Genomic DNA, 17,386 nt, shown 5'->3' with positions numbered 1-17,386 from the left:
TTATTGTTTGTCTCTTTCGTGTTTGGAATAAGTAATAAAACAGGAAGAAGTAAAGAGTTAGGAAATCTAGAGAATTGGTAAGTTCATGAGACCTATGGTATAAGGTGTTGTTAAGATATAAAATTATTGAAAAAAAATTACTTTTTAGTTCTTTACTTTTGAAGAATATGTGTGTTTAGTCCTTATTAAATTTTAAAAATGTATGTTTTTATGTTTAGAAGAATAAACCCATTTGATTCATGAGTTTTTTAAATGTATATTTTAGTACCTAAGTTTTAAAAAATACATTAAAAATACCTTTGAAGTACTTTTTTTTACTTGATTTTTAAAAATAATTATACGATATTTTTAAAGGAAAATATTTTAAAATAGAACATTTGACAAAATATTTACACTTGGTAGAAAAATCAAGTGTACTAAATTTTGTCCTTTAGTAAGTCTGTTCTATAAAGTGTAAATAGTTCGTCAATTTTTTCTATTTTTAAAAAAGTATCATACTTAAAATTAGAAGAAAAAAATAGTTTTAGAGAAAAATAGTTTTATATTTTCTAATTTAAAATTATCATATAAATATTTTAAACGGGTCTTTTTACAAATAGAACAAAACGACAAAATATTTACACTCTATAGAACAATTCCGAAAACGGAAATAGGCCACAGTCCCACCGTGTAAAATATAAAAATGTTTCGTCAACAACGCATGCGTAATATATTTGGTACAATAACGCATGCGTAATATATTTGGTATAAGATCGTTTAGATTTGGTCATTTAATTTGACAATTATTTTTAATTCTGTGGTTTAATTTGGTTACACCATCGTTTAATTTGGTTACGTCTAAAATTGGTTACACGATCGTTTAGATTTGATCATTTAGATTTTAGTAGGAAAATTGTTTTTCTTTTGGTACACGATCATCTAAATTTGTTTTTTACACGATCATTTAGATTTGTCCATACGATCATTTATTTTTTCAAGATTTTTTAGTACATGATCGTTTAAATTTGGATAAACAATTTCTTTTAATTATTTTGGTACGCGATCATTTAGATTTATCTACACGATGGTTTGTTTTTTTACACGATCGTTTACATTTGGCTACTCCAATCTAAATGATTTTTTTCAAAATTCTTTATACACAATCTGTTAGATTCTGCTATTTTTTGTACACAATAGTTTAGATTTGGTTACGCCAAGTTTAAACGACATAAAGAAGAAGAAGAAAATAAGAAAGAAGATGGAAAGAAATTGCAGAGGAAAATAAGAAAGACGATGGAAAGAAAATCGCAGCGGAAAAAATAAGAAGAGGAGAAGAAGAAAGACGACAAAAGAAATCGCTTCGAGGAGGAAGACGATGAAAGAAATCACAGCGAGGAGAAGAAGAAAGACGAAAAGGCAAACTTGAAATATTTAAAAAATTGCTAATTTTATGGGTTTTGTTACATGTAACGCCCCAAAAATTAAGATAATTTTGGAGTTAATTAGATTTAATTTATTGGGCGTTATTTTGAATCCATTTAATGAGAATTATTTGATTTATGTGGAAATTGAAATTAATTAAATATTTGTTGGATGAATATTTAATTAATTAGAGGTTTTGACATGTGTTGTTTGTTGAGATTTTGATTAGATGGTAAGTTAAGAGAATTAAGTAAAGTTGTGGATTTTTAGTGTTGTTGAAGTTGAATTTAATTAAATAATTATGGATGTTATTTAATTAAATTGTGGGGTGGAAAGTTTGTTGGAGATTGAATAATTATATGTATATGTGGAAATATATATATAATTAATATGTTAAAGGAAACGATAATTATATTTGTTGAAATATAATTATTTAAGGAAAAAATAGTTGTGTTTTGGAGAAAGGATATTTATTAAAGGAGAAAAAGTAAAATAATTATATTTTGGGAAAATATAATTATTTGTAAAAGGATAATTAATTACTTTGGAGAAAGATAAACAATAATTAATTATTTGTAAAAGGATAATTACTTTGAAGAAAGATAAACAATAATTAATTATTTGTAAAAGGATAATTACTTTGGAGAAAGATAAACAATAATTAATTATTTGTAAAAGGATAATTACTTTGGAGAAAGATAAACAATAATTAATTATTGTGGAAGATAATTAATTATTTTGGAGAAAGATAAATAATAATTAATTATGGTGGAAGATAATTAATTATTTTGGAGAAAGATAAATAATAATTAATTTTTTTTTTTGTGGAAGATAATTAATTATTTTGGAGAAAGATAAATAATAATTATTGTAGAAGATAATTAATTATTTTGGAAGAAAGGTAAATAATAATTAATTATTGTGGATGATAATTAATTATTCTGCAGAAAGATAAATCTTGATTATGGAGTGAAGTTGTTATGGTTGGTTTAAGACAATTCATGTTGTGGAAGTTATAAGTGATTTATTGGAAAAGATTTGATTGATTAAATTAATTGAGGACTTAAGTTAATTTGAGATTTTGGAGGGAAAAGTTAGTTTTGGTGGAATTGTAATTAATTGAGTATATATATATGGATATATATATTTAATTAATAATATGGAAAAGTGAAGTTAATTATATGATGGAATATAATTATATTTGTTGGAAAAGAAGATAATCCATAAGGAGAGAGATGGTTGATTTGATTGGACGAAAAATATATATATTTATTTATAAGAGAGAATAATGGTTTAAATAAATATATATTTATTGTAGAATTTGGTGAGAGAAAAATAATAATAATAAAGAAGTATTATTATTATTACTAATTGTTATAAATGCCTAAGATTAAGGCATTGATTTAGGAAAGATAATGGGAATAAAGATATATGTATATTTTTTTGGTATTATACATATATATATCCTAAAAGGAAAAGGAAAAGGAAATAATAATAATTATTATTATTATTGTTATTATGTGAGTCTATAAATAGCATTGGAATGCTTAAGATGGAAATAAAGGAAAAAGAAAAAGGTTCTTCATCTTCTTCTCTAAGATAACCCTCTGCTGTCGCTGCCTCATCAGTCGAAGTTAAGATTGGTCTCTTTGGAAGCTTGAGGATTTAAAGTGATGAATTTTTCATCAAAGATAAGAGGATTTTCCAACCTCCATCTGACTAACCTTGGTAAGCTAATGAAATTAAATTAATATTTTATTAATTTAATTTTGGATCTATTTGAGGTTTCTTTAAAGGTTCAATTGGCTAAACTTTTTAAGATTTAAATCTTGGATTTTTCCCAGTCAAGGTTGAATTGGTTTCAACCCTTTTTTTTAGAAAGTTAATTTATTTGGGAGAATTTTTGGATGTTAGCCAATTGCTAATTTCATTAATTAAGATACTAAGAGTTCCTTTTATGATTAGGATCAAGTTAATTGGAGAATTTTACTGTCAACTAGGGAGTACCTTTGTTTGGCTAAAATCTCAAGGTAAGAGATTCTCCTACTAGACCTTCGAACTGAATTTAAGAGACCGCATGTAATTATGATTATGCATTGATGGTAGCTAAAATGCATAACTTGATGCTACTGATGATGACTGTCATTGTATTGATGTTGGTGATGATGACTGAGATTATTATGTTGATGATTGATGATGATGACTGATGTTATGTTAAGGACTGATAGATTGATGTTGATGATTGTTAATGCATGATATATTAATCACATGATTAAGGACGTTAAGATTAATACTCATGCCATGTTATGATGTTATGTTATGCTACATGCTATGGATAGGGTGTTCTGTTAACTTTGTCTATTAGAGTCGTACCTGCATGGGTGTCCTTCGGGATCACCACCTATTTAGGACTGTGTGGTCCGACGGGACGCCAGTCTAGCATGGATATAGATATGATTCGAGTGATTCGACGGGGTCCTCGCATCCCGATTGTCTTAGTGTTACCCCCGGGTTCACTACAGACCAGCATGTCCTAGGTGCTCCCTCGGGACACCGAAGACCAGATTTTCGTTCCTACGGGAGCGCATGTTGCACGTGTTCGGGAACGTGCCAGAGATTGGGTACCATTTTCAGGACTCTAATGGGAAGTTAACAGACACCTAGCGGGACTAGTAGTAGGTCCCTTACTGAGTATATGTTTATACTCACTCTTTCTATGTTTAACATTTCAGGCGAAGGTAAAGGTAGAGGAAAGCTGGCGAGCGACAGAGAAGGATCCGTGACATGCCATATGGGGACTCAGTTTTGCTTCCGCATTTATGTTTCAGTGTTTTAATATTCCATTTTTAATGAAAATTTATTCTTCCCTCGTTTCAAAAAAAGTGTCTCTTGTCATTGTTCCCTTTTGGTAACGACCTCAGCTTAGTATAAAGAGTTGGGTCGTTACATTACATGGCCTGTAAACAGTTTGGTGTTTTGTTACCTTCATAAAAATTTACCTATTTTAAATAAAAGTATAAATTACTTGAGTGACTTTCTAGACCAATATTTGAGAATTTAGAAACTCAAAAGTACATTTTAAAAAACTTAGATCTAATGAGTCTATTCGTCTATACCTAGTTAAGGATTAAAAAGGTACATTTCTTAAATTTAGAGACCAGTTATATATATTATTCAAAACTTTGAGAACTGAAAGGGTAAGTTTTATTAAAATTATTGTCTTTTAATAGTAGAACCCACCAATTCCATTGAATTTTGATGCCTTTTCCCGTCCTCTTATTTTCTGAGTACTGATCCTAAGAAGAAGATTAAACTACCACGAACCGGTGATCGAGCATACCGCAGACGATCTAAGACAAGACCACGGCCTACTTCTGTAATCGCCCCCACTACACAGGAAGGGCAATGCCAGTCGACTTTCTTCGAACCGCCCCATCCTTCGTAGCTTTATTCTACTTCGCTCCTTTTAAGAACCTTTTAAGTAGTTCGTCCCTTGGCACTGACGACTATAAGCAGCTGTTCCCTTGGGGAGGAAAGCGTGGACTCACTCACAAGACCTATTCCACTGTGTGGACCATCTTATACTCGAAAAAGATGGAAAGATCTCAGAATTCCTCCTGCCCTCTCAAACCGGGAAGGGATTCTGAAGAAAGTGGCCTCAGAGGCCCGGATGCCTACGTCATTGAGATTTGCGGGTAAGGCCACGAGATTGAACGGTTTGATGTTCTGACAGAGACTATTAGAAATTGTACTCTGCTTAGTGGGTTTAGAAGACTTAAAGAGTCAACTTAGATTCTTGGGGAAGTTGCATCGGGCATTTCACGCCTTATGAATGGAATGATTTTCTTGTCAATGGATCTGGCTTCTTCTTCTCAACTCTCGTCCTTAGTCTCTTTGTCTTTCTTCTTTGTTCGTATCTCTTTCAGTTCGGTTTGAGGAGCCCTTGTTCATTGATTGGCAACAACATCGATCGGTATCTGACCTTTGTGTATGCCCGCCCCTGTATGGTCGGAGGAGTGGGCTTATGTTCATTGATTTCTTTCATGATCGGGAAAGGCGGGTGCACGGGTCAGACTCCAAAGTCAGATAATCAGCCGTAGCCCATCCAATAAGGAAGAACGAGACTGAGCTGTAGAAGCAAGCTAGAACTCAGCTACATAACAGAAAATCTGATTCGGGTCAAATCCTCAAATCAGACGATAAAGGAGCGGGAAGGCACCTAGGGCAAGGCCTCATTCAAGGATGAATTAATGAAAAGAAAGGAATCCAGCATATCGTTGGCTAAGTTGATAGACTCCGTGAATTGATCGAGCCGGCAGGAAAATAGGCTGACTTATAGATTGACTCCCAAAACATCGAGCTTACCTCATCTCAGAAAAATCTTGAGCTATATAAAGTTGTGACTAAAAAAAAGAAGATATTTATTATGCTAAGTGCGAAAACTGATTCATATGGTCGAGCGTCAAATTATAAGTTGATTTGATTAATTAAGTATAGAAACAAACAATAAGTTGGTTTGTTTAACATTAAATTATGATGGAGGTTAATTAATTTGAACTGGGAGATTAAGGAAAAATGTTGATTTGGTGGAATTTAGCTTAAGTAATTATATATATATTATGATGAAAACCAACAGACACGCGCAGCAGAATTATGATCTAATTTACTCTAATTGCATCTAACATTTAGAAATTAACATGCATAACCTATTTATAATTAAAATTGGGGTTTAAAAAGTCATACATTTGTAGCTCCTGAATTGCTCGTAATCTTCACACGAACAGGAACACGGGACCCATACTAGCTAGAACTAGGTTTTGGGACCTGATGGGTGAAGGAATTGAGAAGAGAGATGAAAATTAGAGGTTGGACTTAGGGTTGAGGTTGGGAGAGAAAATTATTTTTGGTGAAATTAATTTTTTTGTAAGTCAAAATAACAAAATAGCCGGAAGTCATTTTCAAATGAAAAACAACTTTTATAAACTAATTACATGAAAATTACAGGTAATTAGTTCACCAAAGTCTAATACCTCATCAAGCACTAAGTTTTAGTAGACTTTAGTAGACTAGGTGTTTGCATTTCATGCAACCATATATCCCACTGTGAGTTAGTGGGATTATCCAATAAAATATTGAATTTTTCCACTAACGTCAAAGGGCAAATTGGTCTTTTCACCGTTCAAGCCAAAGTAAAAAATCAACAATTTTATTGTTTACCATTTTGTCCATCTTAACTAACTCCAATCTCTTGAGTATGAATCTGTATTCATTTTCTCAAAATTCAAAACACATTTGCATATATTACCTGTCAAAGTTTGACTTTTCAAAATTATAAACCAACCCTTTGACTCTTTACAACTTTGACCATTTCTGTCACTTCTGAACTTTCAAATATGAATTCACATTCATATTTTTTATATTTAAATTATATTTAAACATAAAGATCTATCTCTAACTGATAAATGATAACTATATCACACATATATTTGTCGTTTTTTCTCTATTTACCTAATTCGAACATTCAAACTAATCCAATATATTGTTTTAAGTTAATTCCATATAAGTTAGCAAGTGAACCTAATGAACCTATAGATCATGGGCTCCAATGATACGAGATAACTGGCTAAACCCTTTCAGTCCGAGCTAATCAACATTCGTTAACTAATAGGTCATTCCACAAGTCTTGTTGTTGCACTCTTTAATATGGATATATTTGTGTCCATCTGATATTACCATGATTAGTAAGTTAATCCGTCACAGGTTGTTTGTAATCTCGATTGGGTCAAAATTACCATTTTACCCCTAAGATTACATCTTGTTCCGTAAGTTGCCTAATCCACTATTAAACAATTAGTTTAAGGTCGAAGCTATAAACCGAATCCCTCTCACACCAATGAGAGGGTTGGGTCCCTTGTTCAAAACTTGGATTTAGTCCTTAAGGGAACAACCTACCTGATCTTGCACCTTACGGGGCGCAAAAGTGAATTTCTTCTCGGCTATCCACCCACTCTTACCCTAAAATAGGAGGCTTATTGGGCCAGAACTGACAAGTTGCTTTCACCTATGCAGATTTAAGGATAATCCCATGTGAACGGGAGTTCATAGTTAGCTCAAGATTAAGATTAAGTTACCTAGGTCATCAATAAACGAAATAGTCAGTTTTATCCTTTAAACGATGTTATAACGTAAAAGAGACTATTTCATGGTTCAAGTCTTATGTACACTCTTTACATAGGATGCCCTCACTTTCATCTCTCCACATGAACGATTCAGGATCACATCGTCTGTACTAACTACCAAGCAAATTGCAACTTGTTCATATGGTTGGTGCCCAATCTTTTTCATATAATATAGGCCATTTATGTTATATACTTGAACTTGATCCATGTTAGTATCACTACATGAAGTTCAAGTTTACTCAAGAGAGCCTTTGGACCATAGTTTATTGGATTCAAGATTATAGTATTTAATTTTACTAATAATTCCTCAATAAAAAAATTTATTAAATATAATATGATTTTAAATTACAAACTACGAGTTTTAAAACATGAATTCCAATAATTTAATGGGGAACAGATGTATTTAATGAAAAGAGAGAAGATTTGATTCTGTAGATATAATGATTATTTGGAAAAAGTGGATTATATATATATATTTGTTTTGGATACTAGTATTTATTGATGTGCATGCACTAATTTCAAAATAAATAAATAAATAAATAAATCTTCTTCTTCCCCATTTTAGTGAAAAATTTCATGGAGTAACCTAAAGAGTAAAAACCTTTCTATCACTTATCCATTTGTAAAAACTTTATTACAACTAACCTTTTAGCCACATGAATTTACACTAGTACCCTTCTCTAATTAAATGAACATTTGTTTACAACCACTTTTGGATTACAATTGTATTACATGAATGTTTAGGTTTGAATAAGTGATCGTTTAACATTTACTATGTGATTGTTTTGTTTTAGTGTGCGATTGTATAGTCATAATTATGCAATTGCACTTAGACATAAGTACGTGACTGCTTAAAAGAAAGTGCATGATCGTTTATAAATAATTCACCATTGGCATAGAACCTTCATTTATTAAAACACGCTTACAAACTAAATTATGTAATGTCATTTTTATCCATGTGATATAAATAAGGTTGAATCCCAATCGGCTGTTCCTCATTCGATTAGTTTTCTTCTCATTCGCGTTCTCTCTTTGCACTCAACACCCATTGTTCTTCATCACTTTTCTTATTCCCTTAGTTATCAAGAAGAATCTCCAAAGGTACTTTCATCTTTCCTTGGTTCCTTGTACTTTAACTGTTTATCCGAACATAGAATAAAACCTGTCATCTGAACATAGAAACACGATCTCTTAGCCTAGAATAAATGATAGCTTGTAGAAATACAAGTTATTATGACCTTTTAGATAGAATAATGAAGTCTTAATGTGGAAAAAAGGAAGAAAAATCATAGTTAAATAGATGAAATAAGACAAGTAGGAAAAAAGTTTTATGCATGTTTATCATGGTTTTTATATTTTAATGCAAGTTTTTAGGCAAAAAAGAGAAGAGTAGCCAAGAGACAAATGTCAGGTGAGGAGACACACAACCACCAGGTGATCAGAGAAATGAAGTTAGGGGATTCACGTCGCTAGAAGACAAGACAATTGGCGCGGATGTCAGAAAGGACGAAAGGGACTTTTGCGACAATGCGCAACTTTATCAGATAATTAATAAAGCCCAAACGATGTTAAGTCCACACAATTCTTTTTTATAAATAAAATGTTGTCTCTTCAGAACAAGTATGTGAAATTTTGGAGAACAAGCTCACTTATCCTTTATCTTTCTTTTGTGTTTTAGGTGGGAGCTTGGAATAGAGTTGAGAGAAATCCCTATCCACCCTTACTCTCAGTGTAAAAGGTAGAAAACAAAGTCGATGAGTATGAGAAATTATACTCAAAGGCTTGATGCACATTCTTCTACTTCTAGTTGTAACTTTTTATGTTGTATTTGTAATTTGAACCACATAGAAAAAGGCCTAAAGTTTTAATTTTGAATGCAATGTTCTTCTATTCCATTCTCCCATTTCTTTATCTCTTCATGTTGTTGCTTCTATGTAAAAAGGATATGACATAAGGTTAAGTAATACTAGAGAATTTGAATGGCTATATTAGTTATTCCTGTTCAGTTAAATGTTACACAATTAATATCTTATTTTATTCAAGAGAAAATGAGGTAATGAATGTTGTCACTCGACAATGTGATGACCTGAATTTAACTAAATGGGTGGCGAAAAGAATGTATTAATACATTCTTGTTGCTGAATTCCTTCTTGACATACATATTACAAATGCGAGTGTGTATGGTGATAAGGTATCGAGATGTTGCTCGCTTTAATTTAGGATGAGTTACATATATTTTAGTCCGATGGATTAAATATCAATCATCTACTCAAGTACTTGGATCCTCAAAGGTGAGCAAGTATGACGAATGCAAGGAGTGGTCCCATGCCTTAAATTTGAAGTTAATAAATGCTTTATGTCGTCTTAATAGATTGATTGACCTTGTATTGCATCTAATTACCTAGATATTCTTACATCCACATCGCCTAAACATAACTATTTTGTTTCACAATTCACTAAAGCCATGTCTACTTTGTTTCTTCAACACACGTAGTATAGATATATGTAGGTTAGATAATATTGTCCATAAAATTATACTGTATAGATACAACATGACATTAGATTGCATAATTCAAACCTTAAGTGCATTAATTCTTTGTGCTTGACTCTGCCTTACCCAGAAAACCTCTTTTTTCGCTTACAATTGGACAAGAAAGAGGAAAACTTGTACATGCATGATGTCTCTTTAAAATTAGCAAAGCGTAGGTAGGTGTTAGCACCTTTTATCGCATGAACCGATCCTATTCGCCTAACCCACCACACACTTAGAGTCAACATATTATATATATAAGAAATGAGACAAGCAATGAATGATTTCTTAACCTATAATAAATAATATCTTAGTTGTAATAAATAATCTCACATGCTCAAATATCATTTAGTTTAGGGTTTAGGGTTTAGTTTTACTCAATGATCGCTTACTTATCTAATCAATCATTTAGCCATTATTATACAATCGTTTAGCCATTATTTCACAATTGTTTAGCATTATATAACTAAAGTGTGTTTTTTTTCGTACGTAGGATGGGCATATTTAAGAACAAATATTTCCCTGGAATTGTTCCTTGTCAAGTAGACATGATCCATATCGTGATAAAGAGTAAACTAACCAACATACAGATGGAGATGTTTAATAAAACCATTTTTTGACTGTTGCTAATCGTTAACATGGTCTTCAATGACCAATTGTTCCACTCCTTATTGAGCGAAGTAATTGACGACAGATCGAACGTTGTAAACTTTGATATTTTAGGAAAGAAAGTGACATTCTCACAAGTGGAATTCAAATTGGTAATTGGATTGTGGCTGACTGGTGTAACAATTGAAAGAGACACTCGTGGGGATCATCTATAGGAGCTCATACACTCGTGGGGATCATCTATAGGAGCTCATACTTGGACAAATGCTCTGGAAGGAGAAACCAAAAACCTATTCAGGGGTTGATGATGTCTCTAAGGGATGCACTTTTACAACCAACGAGGACACTGTAATGGTTGCTCTACCATTATTCATTGAGGTTGTTATGGTGTGTAAGGTCAAGAAAACTCAGTTTGATGTGGACACATTAGGTTTAGTTGATGACCAAGAGGTATTTAGGAACTATGATTAGTCATTTGTCTTGTTCAAATGTTTGTTGCACAGCTTGAAAACGCTTATACGCTGAAAGAAGGTTGCATACGAATTGAAAAAGGAAAATAATTCCAAAGCAATAGAGTTCTACAACATTAAGAGATATGTACCATCTTTTCAAGTGAGTTTTGTTGAACTTGTTAGATATTGTGTAAGATCTAGATCAAACACATTTTTTAATGCTTCAATTTATTTTTATTATTTAGGTGTGGGCTTATGAAACTTTGTCAAGTTCAAGCAAGCTCTATAACGCTTTGAGTTTAGGAAAGGAATATGAATGAATCGATATCACATCTGAATGAAAGGGATCAAGAGTACATGAAAGTAATGTTAAGAAAGGCATAAAAGAACTAAAAAATTACTACATATACCAATAAGGTGCACCTTCCTTTTCAGTGGCTCGATCATAGAAACTCTAAAGTTAAGCGTGTTTAATTCGGAACAATTAAATGTTGGGTGACCTTGGAATTTTCTAAAGATTCCATGTAAGTGGGACAAAGGAAGCATCAAGGGGACGAAAATATGTCAATGCCTGAATGAACAATGGTGGATGAGACGTTAGATTATCATGGGTGTTTAGAAACTCATCATAATGAGACATCAGAAATCACAACCATTTACCACAATCACAACCATTTACCAGAGATACATATAGAGACGAATCAGTGAGCGAATACAAACACCCAAGCAAAGGGTTCTGAGGGGGATGACAACTCCCCAAAGAGGCAGATATTCAAAGTCCTATATATGTCTTCAATCATCTGCTACTCAAAAGGATATATCGAGACTAACCGTTATAGTCTCAAAGATGTTTGATACCATCAATCACTAGCAAACTAAATTGGTGGAAATCAATCAGATGATTTAGTGGTTGGTTGAGGTATACTTCACTTTTTTTCTTGCGTATTAGTTTTACACGATCGTTTAGGCTTGTCTACATGATCGTTTAGTTGTCTTACACGATCATTTATTATTTGTAAACAATTGTTTAATACAGCGAAATGATCGAGTTGATAATCTAAGTGATTGTTTAATTAATCTGTACACGATCATTTAGGTTTGATATATTTTTTATTTCTTTTCAGAGTGTGTCTGAAAATCCATACACATCATCTAGAGACATGAATGATGGAAATGATAGTGAAAAATGTGCTTGTTTCGTTACAAGATATGCATTATAAAGTTCAATCATAGATGTGTCTTGCAAGGTTCTAATTGTGCGACTAATTTGGCGTCTAGGTTATGGTTATACGAGAAAAGGTGCATATGTCCTACTTATGTGTTTTGCTAAATCCATCGTGATTAACATTTAGTACAAGATTTAATCTTCCTCGCCCAAGTGTAAGTGAAGAGAGAGGTTTCTTGGTAAGTGTAGGGTCAAACATAGGGAATTTCTATCAAGCTTAGTTATAAAGCATTCTTCTAATTCCAGGCAGTATAAATCTATACAATATGAAAGTAAAAGTATATTAATACTATTATTTACACAGAGAATTTTGTAGAAGACGGGATGAAATGGAATGATCATGGAATGTGAACTAACTTGCATTAAGAAAGATTTAGAAAAGTTTTTGTATTGTAGGCGATTTAAGCCATTAAAGATGCATCTTGATGTGATATAGATCGCTTAACCATCTTCTATTTAAGGTGAGCAACCTCTTGGCACCTAAACACCACACTTGTTCTCTTAAGGACACACATGATTGAAGGAAAAACACCAGAATAAAATTTGTTTCCAAACTTTCTTCTATGTGTGTTTATCGAGGTCTTTTCTACTTGCTCTCTCGAGTAGTTGGTGATGAATGCTTGATTCCTTCTTTCGAAGAGAATCAGGTGATTGAGTTAAGCTCAGGCTAAACATGATGAGTCTTATAATTAAAGAACCCTTATCAAGCACATAATTAATGACATACTTAAACAACTTCTAACATTTTAACAAGATGAACAGTAAAGAAATGGAGAGAAGAACAATGAATAAACATGCGTTGTATTAATTAATGTAAGCCTCTCAGCCATGAGAATAACATAGTCAAACAATACATTAAAAGTCAAAAAAATGAAAAGTAAATAAATGTGTCGAGCCACAGAATGCATTGTCATGCATCCTTGGCTCTTTTATAAATTAGGGGAATAGTGGAGGAGCTTCTCTCTCTAATCTTTCTTTAAGCTCTTACTCATAAGTTGACTGAAAAAAAGGTGAAGGAAGAAGAACTACAGATGGGGAAGGATTCTAAAACTCATCCTTCCACCAATTATAGGAGAGGGCCTCCTTCCCTTTTTATTGTTCATGGTGGAGTTGGAAGTACTTATAGGCATATTAATTATGTTATGTTGCACATCCGTCCTTTCTCTACAATTGTCAGGGTAGAAAGTAGTCGTTTCATGTCACATTAGCTCTAACTACCACTCTTTTCTTTTACCAAATCATCTTGTGTGATGTGTTGGTATCTCGCCTCGCGATGTAAATGGTCAGGTAGCAGCTTCTCATTAAGTTCTTGCACACGATTTTCTTGTGATTTGCTTCATTTCTTCTTTTCACCATCCTGCGTGTCCAAACACTTAAAAGTATAGTTAATCAGACATGATGGCTTATATAAGCATCATTCTCTTAAAATTATAAATTTGCAAAAACAAAAAATAACAAATCGTATTTTTGTCTTTCAACTTGCGTTTTGACTCCATTGTTTCACCTAAAAGGCTATAATAACTTGTATTTCTACAAGTTATCAAAAGGAGGTGATGAGAATGAACACAAACAGGAGTACTACGATGTTGGTGTGGATTGAACCCATCAGGCTGACAAAGATTCAACCAAACTAGCAGTAGACCAGTCAGACGATTAATCACATATGGACAAAAAATTGGCTTCAACCTTGTCAAAAGTTCAGGTGTTGACAGTGAAGAACAATTTGTGGATAATCTGATTGAAGAAATTATGATCGAGTCACTAGTCTAATTGATGGAGAACATAAACACCCTTTACCAACAAAAAAGAGATCGAACCATCACTAGAAAAGGACAAGGTATGTATGACGTGAACAATTTAAGGTTTAGAGTTAGGTCATTTATGGTTTCTTACAAAATCTTGTTGCATTATAGAACAAGAATGAGGGAAAGAAACAAAATATGATTGATGAACCATTCAACATGGGTAAGGAACTGGTTGTGGTGGCTATATTTGAGGACAAACCAACTAGACCACCTACAGGAGTCGCCTCAACGTTAATAGTGCTTGTTCAAGAAGTCAAGAGAGGTGGATACTTGCATGCGATCCCATTTGGCCGGTTGATGAAAATTTATGGAAGGTGTGTATTTGTACTGGAGGGAAAATTTGAAGACCAAAAACAAAGAACAAACTATTGTCTCTACGTTCCAGAAAAAGAATTTCTTCCAAATACTAGAGAAAAACATTTTCTATAACTAAACGATTTAGACTAAATCTAAAGAATAAATGGTCGTTCAGTTGTTCATACATGATCATTTAGTTGTTTATACATGATCGTTTAGTTCTTTATACACGATTGTTTATAAAAATTTAAACAATCATGTATGGACAACTAAATGATCGCATATGAACAGCTAAACGATCATTTAAAATTTTATAGATGATCGTGTATAAAGAACTACACGACCATGCCTTAATAACTAAATTATCATGTAAAAATAAATAAACGATCGTTTATAAATATCTAAACAATCGTGTGGAACATATTAGACGATCATGTATAAAGAACTAAACAATAGTGTATAAATAACTAAACGATCATGTATAAATAATTTACAAATATCTAAACAATCATGTGGAACATGTTAAATGATTATGTATAAAGAACAAAACGATCTTTTGTACTTTATTACACGATCGCGGATGATTGTATAAACGTTCGTGTAAAGAAAAAATCAACCGCTCGCACTTTCATTTGTTTCTGAAGTCGAATTTAAGCAAATATGAAATCTTCACCTTTCGTTAGTCTAAGAGAGAACAATTGGAGAAAAATTTTCCAATGAAGAGTATGGAATGAGAATTAATTCTGAGAGGTACTTTTCTTGTCCCATTTTTTATACAAATTCATTCAATGCTTATGGATAAATTTTAGTTGAGAATAAATGTTTTGGTGGAATGTTGATGAAAATGCATTTAAGAAATTGGTTGGAGAGAGATAAAGAAACACACAATTTCTTTGAATAGAAAAGGGTAAGAGTGTAAATTCACATGGCAAAAAGGTTAGTTGTAATAAAGTTTTTACAAATGTGCCAGTGATATATTACAAGAAATCGGAGGATTTTCGACGCACAAAACTGCGTTGAAAAAAAGGAATGTCGAGACATACGGCTATTCCCATGTCGTTTTGTATACGTCGACACTCGACGAAAATATTATTTTAATATTACCTTTTTTTGATGTTTCGTGAAAGGCGTCAGAAAACAAGAAGTCGTTTCCGACGTCTAGGACTAGGGTGTCAGGAATAGTTCACAATTAAATTTAATATATATCTTTTCCCGATGCTATGCACGGGGCATTAGAAATGGAGACACTTGTTCCTAACGGTTCTCGTCATGTGTCAGAAATAGGTAACACCATTTCTGATGCCTTGCATAGGAACATTAATTATGTTAGATCAAGATTCTCGACGCTCCATGCATGACGTCAGGAATGGTGTCACCTATTTTTGACACCATAATGATTCATCGGGAATGGCATCGGAAACAAGGAGAACTTCTGACGTCTTTGTGGTGCGTCAGGAGTTCCCTTATATATTTCGTCTCAGTTCTGTATTTCACAGAACGAAAAGATGAAGAGAACGAGAAGAGAAGAAGAAGAAGAAAAATAAAACCTCGTCGTCGTGCCCCTTGTTCTAGAGTTTTGAAGTTAGTTTAGGTTAGATGAGGTTAATATGTTTATAGTTTTGTTTTTTAAGTTAGTTTAAGATTGAATGGTGAATTAGTTTTAGGATATTGTTTGATTTTGTTTTTGAAGTTAAAATTTTGGAATGTGGGTTGAAAATTTGAAGGGGGGTTATTTGAAAAATTGAGTTGGGGAATTTAAAATTTGAGTTGAAAATTTGAAAGTTTAAGAGGAAGGGAAGCTTAATTGAATATTTGAAGGGGACGAGTTAAGAATTAGAGGGGCTTGAGGATGAAATTTAGGAGCAAGGGGGGAGGGGTGTTGAATTAGAATTTTGTTGGGAGGAATGATGAATTGAACTTTTTAAGGGAGTAGGGTGGGCTTAATTGAATATGTGAAGGGGATGGGTTGAGAATTAGATGAGGGTTGAATTGGAATTTTGAAGGGTAATTGAATTGAACGTTTTAAGGGGGTGGGGGATTTAATTGGGTGTAGAAAGGGGTGTGGGGTTTGAATTGAAAATTTGAGGGGTTAGGTTGAAAATTTGAAGGGGGAGGGGACGAATGCAGTATGTTGAAATTTGTTTTGGCTATCCTGCAGTTATGTGGGGAGCCTTTAGTTCAATTTCAGTTGTTTATTTATTAGCAGTTTTGAAATCATTTGTTATTGATTTGGGACGATTATCCTGCAGTTATGGTAGCCTTTTTGGTGCCAACTTAGTTTTGAATTTGTTTGTATTTTTTAGGGTTTGAAGACATGGTAGTAGGATAGCTTGTAAAGTAACATTGTTGGAAAGGGTGGGTAGTATGTGAAGATTGAAGTTGTTTGTGGTTAATTAGGTTTTGGTGGTTATTTTGCAGTTATGGTAGCCTCTGTAATTTAAACTTAGCTTTAGTGAAAAGTTTGGGAGATTGTTTATTTAGGGGAGTAAGTTTAGGATGTGAGAGGAGGAATATACTTCTAATCAAACTTATTTATGTTTTATGGACTTTAACAATGGACAAGGATTACATGAAACTTAGGAATAAGTTTTTCATTGGGTATAGAGAGGGAGTGGCCCAATTTTTAAATGTTGCCAAGTTTCACGTTGATGACTACGGATGAATAAGGTGTCTATGCAAGAGATCTTTGAACTTAAATTGGAACTCATTAGAGGGTGTGGAACAACATCTACTTACTATTGGAATATCCCCCTACTACACATAATGATGTATCATGGAGAGTCAGTTAGCTTTAATAGAAGTATAGAAAACTTTGATGAAGAAACTAGTAGTAACCCTTTTGATGAAGGAACTAGTAGTAGGCACTTTCATGAATAAGATGATATGTT

The 17,386-nt window shown here is 32.8% G+C and overlaps 1 protein-coding gene across 1 annotated transcript in view; it reads left to right on the top strand.

The window, feature by feature from the left end:
- Positions 1–4,158, top strand: part of LOC103493379 (G-type lectin S-receptor-like serine/threonine-protein kinase At4g27290) — an 89,616-nt gene extending 85,458 nt beyond the window's left edge. Inside the window, exon 9 of the mRNA XM_051086752.1 lies at positions 4,134–4,158. Within this exon, the coding sequence (XP_050942709.1) occupies positions 4,134–4,143 (10 nt within the window). The 3' untranslated portion in view covers positions 4,144–4,158. The remainder of the gene's footprint in view (positions 1–4,133) is intronic.
- The last annotated feature ends 13,228 nt before the right edge of the window (positions 4,159–17,386 follow it).

The sequence above is a fragment of the Cucumis melo genome, chromosome 6 (genome assembly GCF_025177605.1).
Source record: "Cucumis melo cultivar AY chromosome 6, USDA_Cmelo_AY_1.0, whole genome shotgun sequence".
NCBI lineage: Eukaryota > Viridiplantae > Streptophyta > Magnoliopsida > Cucurbitales > Cucurbitaceae > Cucumis > Cucumis melo.
The sequence above is the reverse complement of the archived record's forward strand: the minus strand, read 5'-3'. Positions and strand labels throughout refer to the sequence as shown.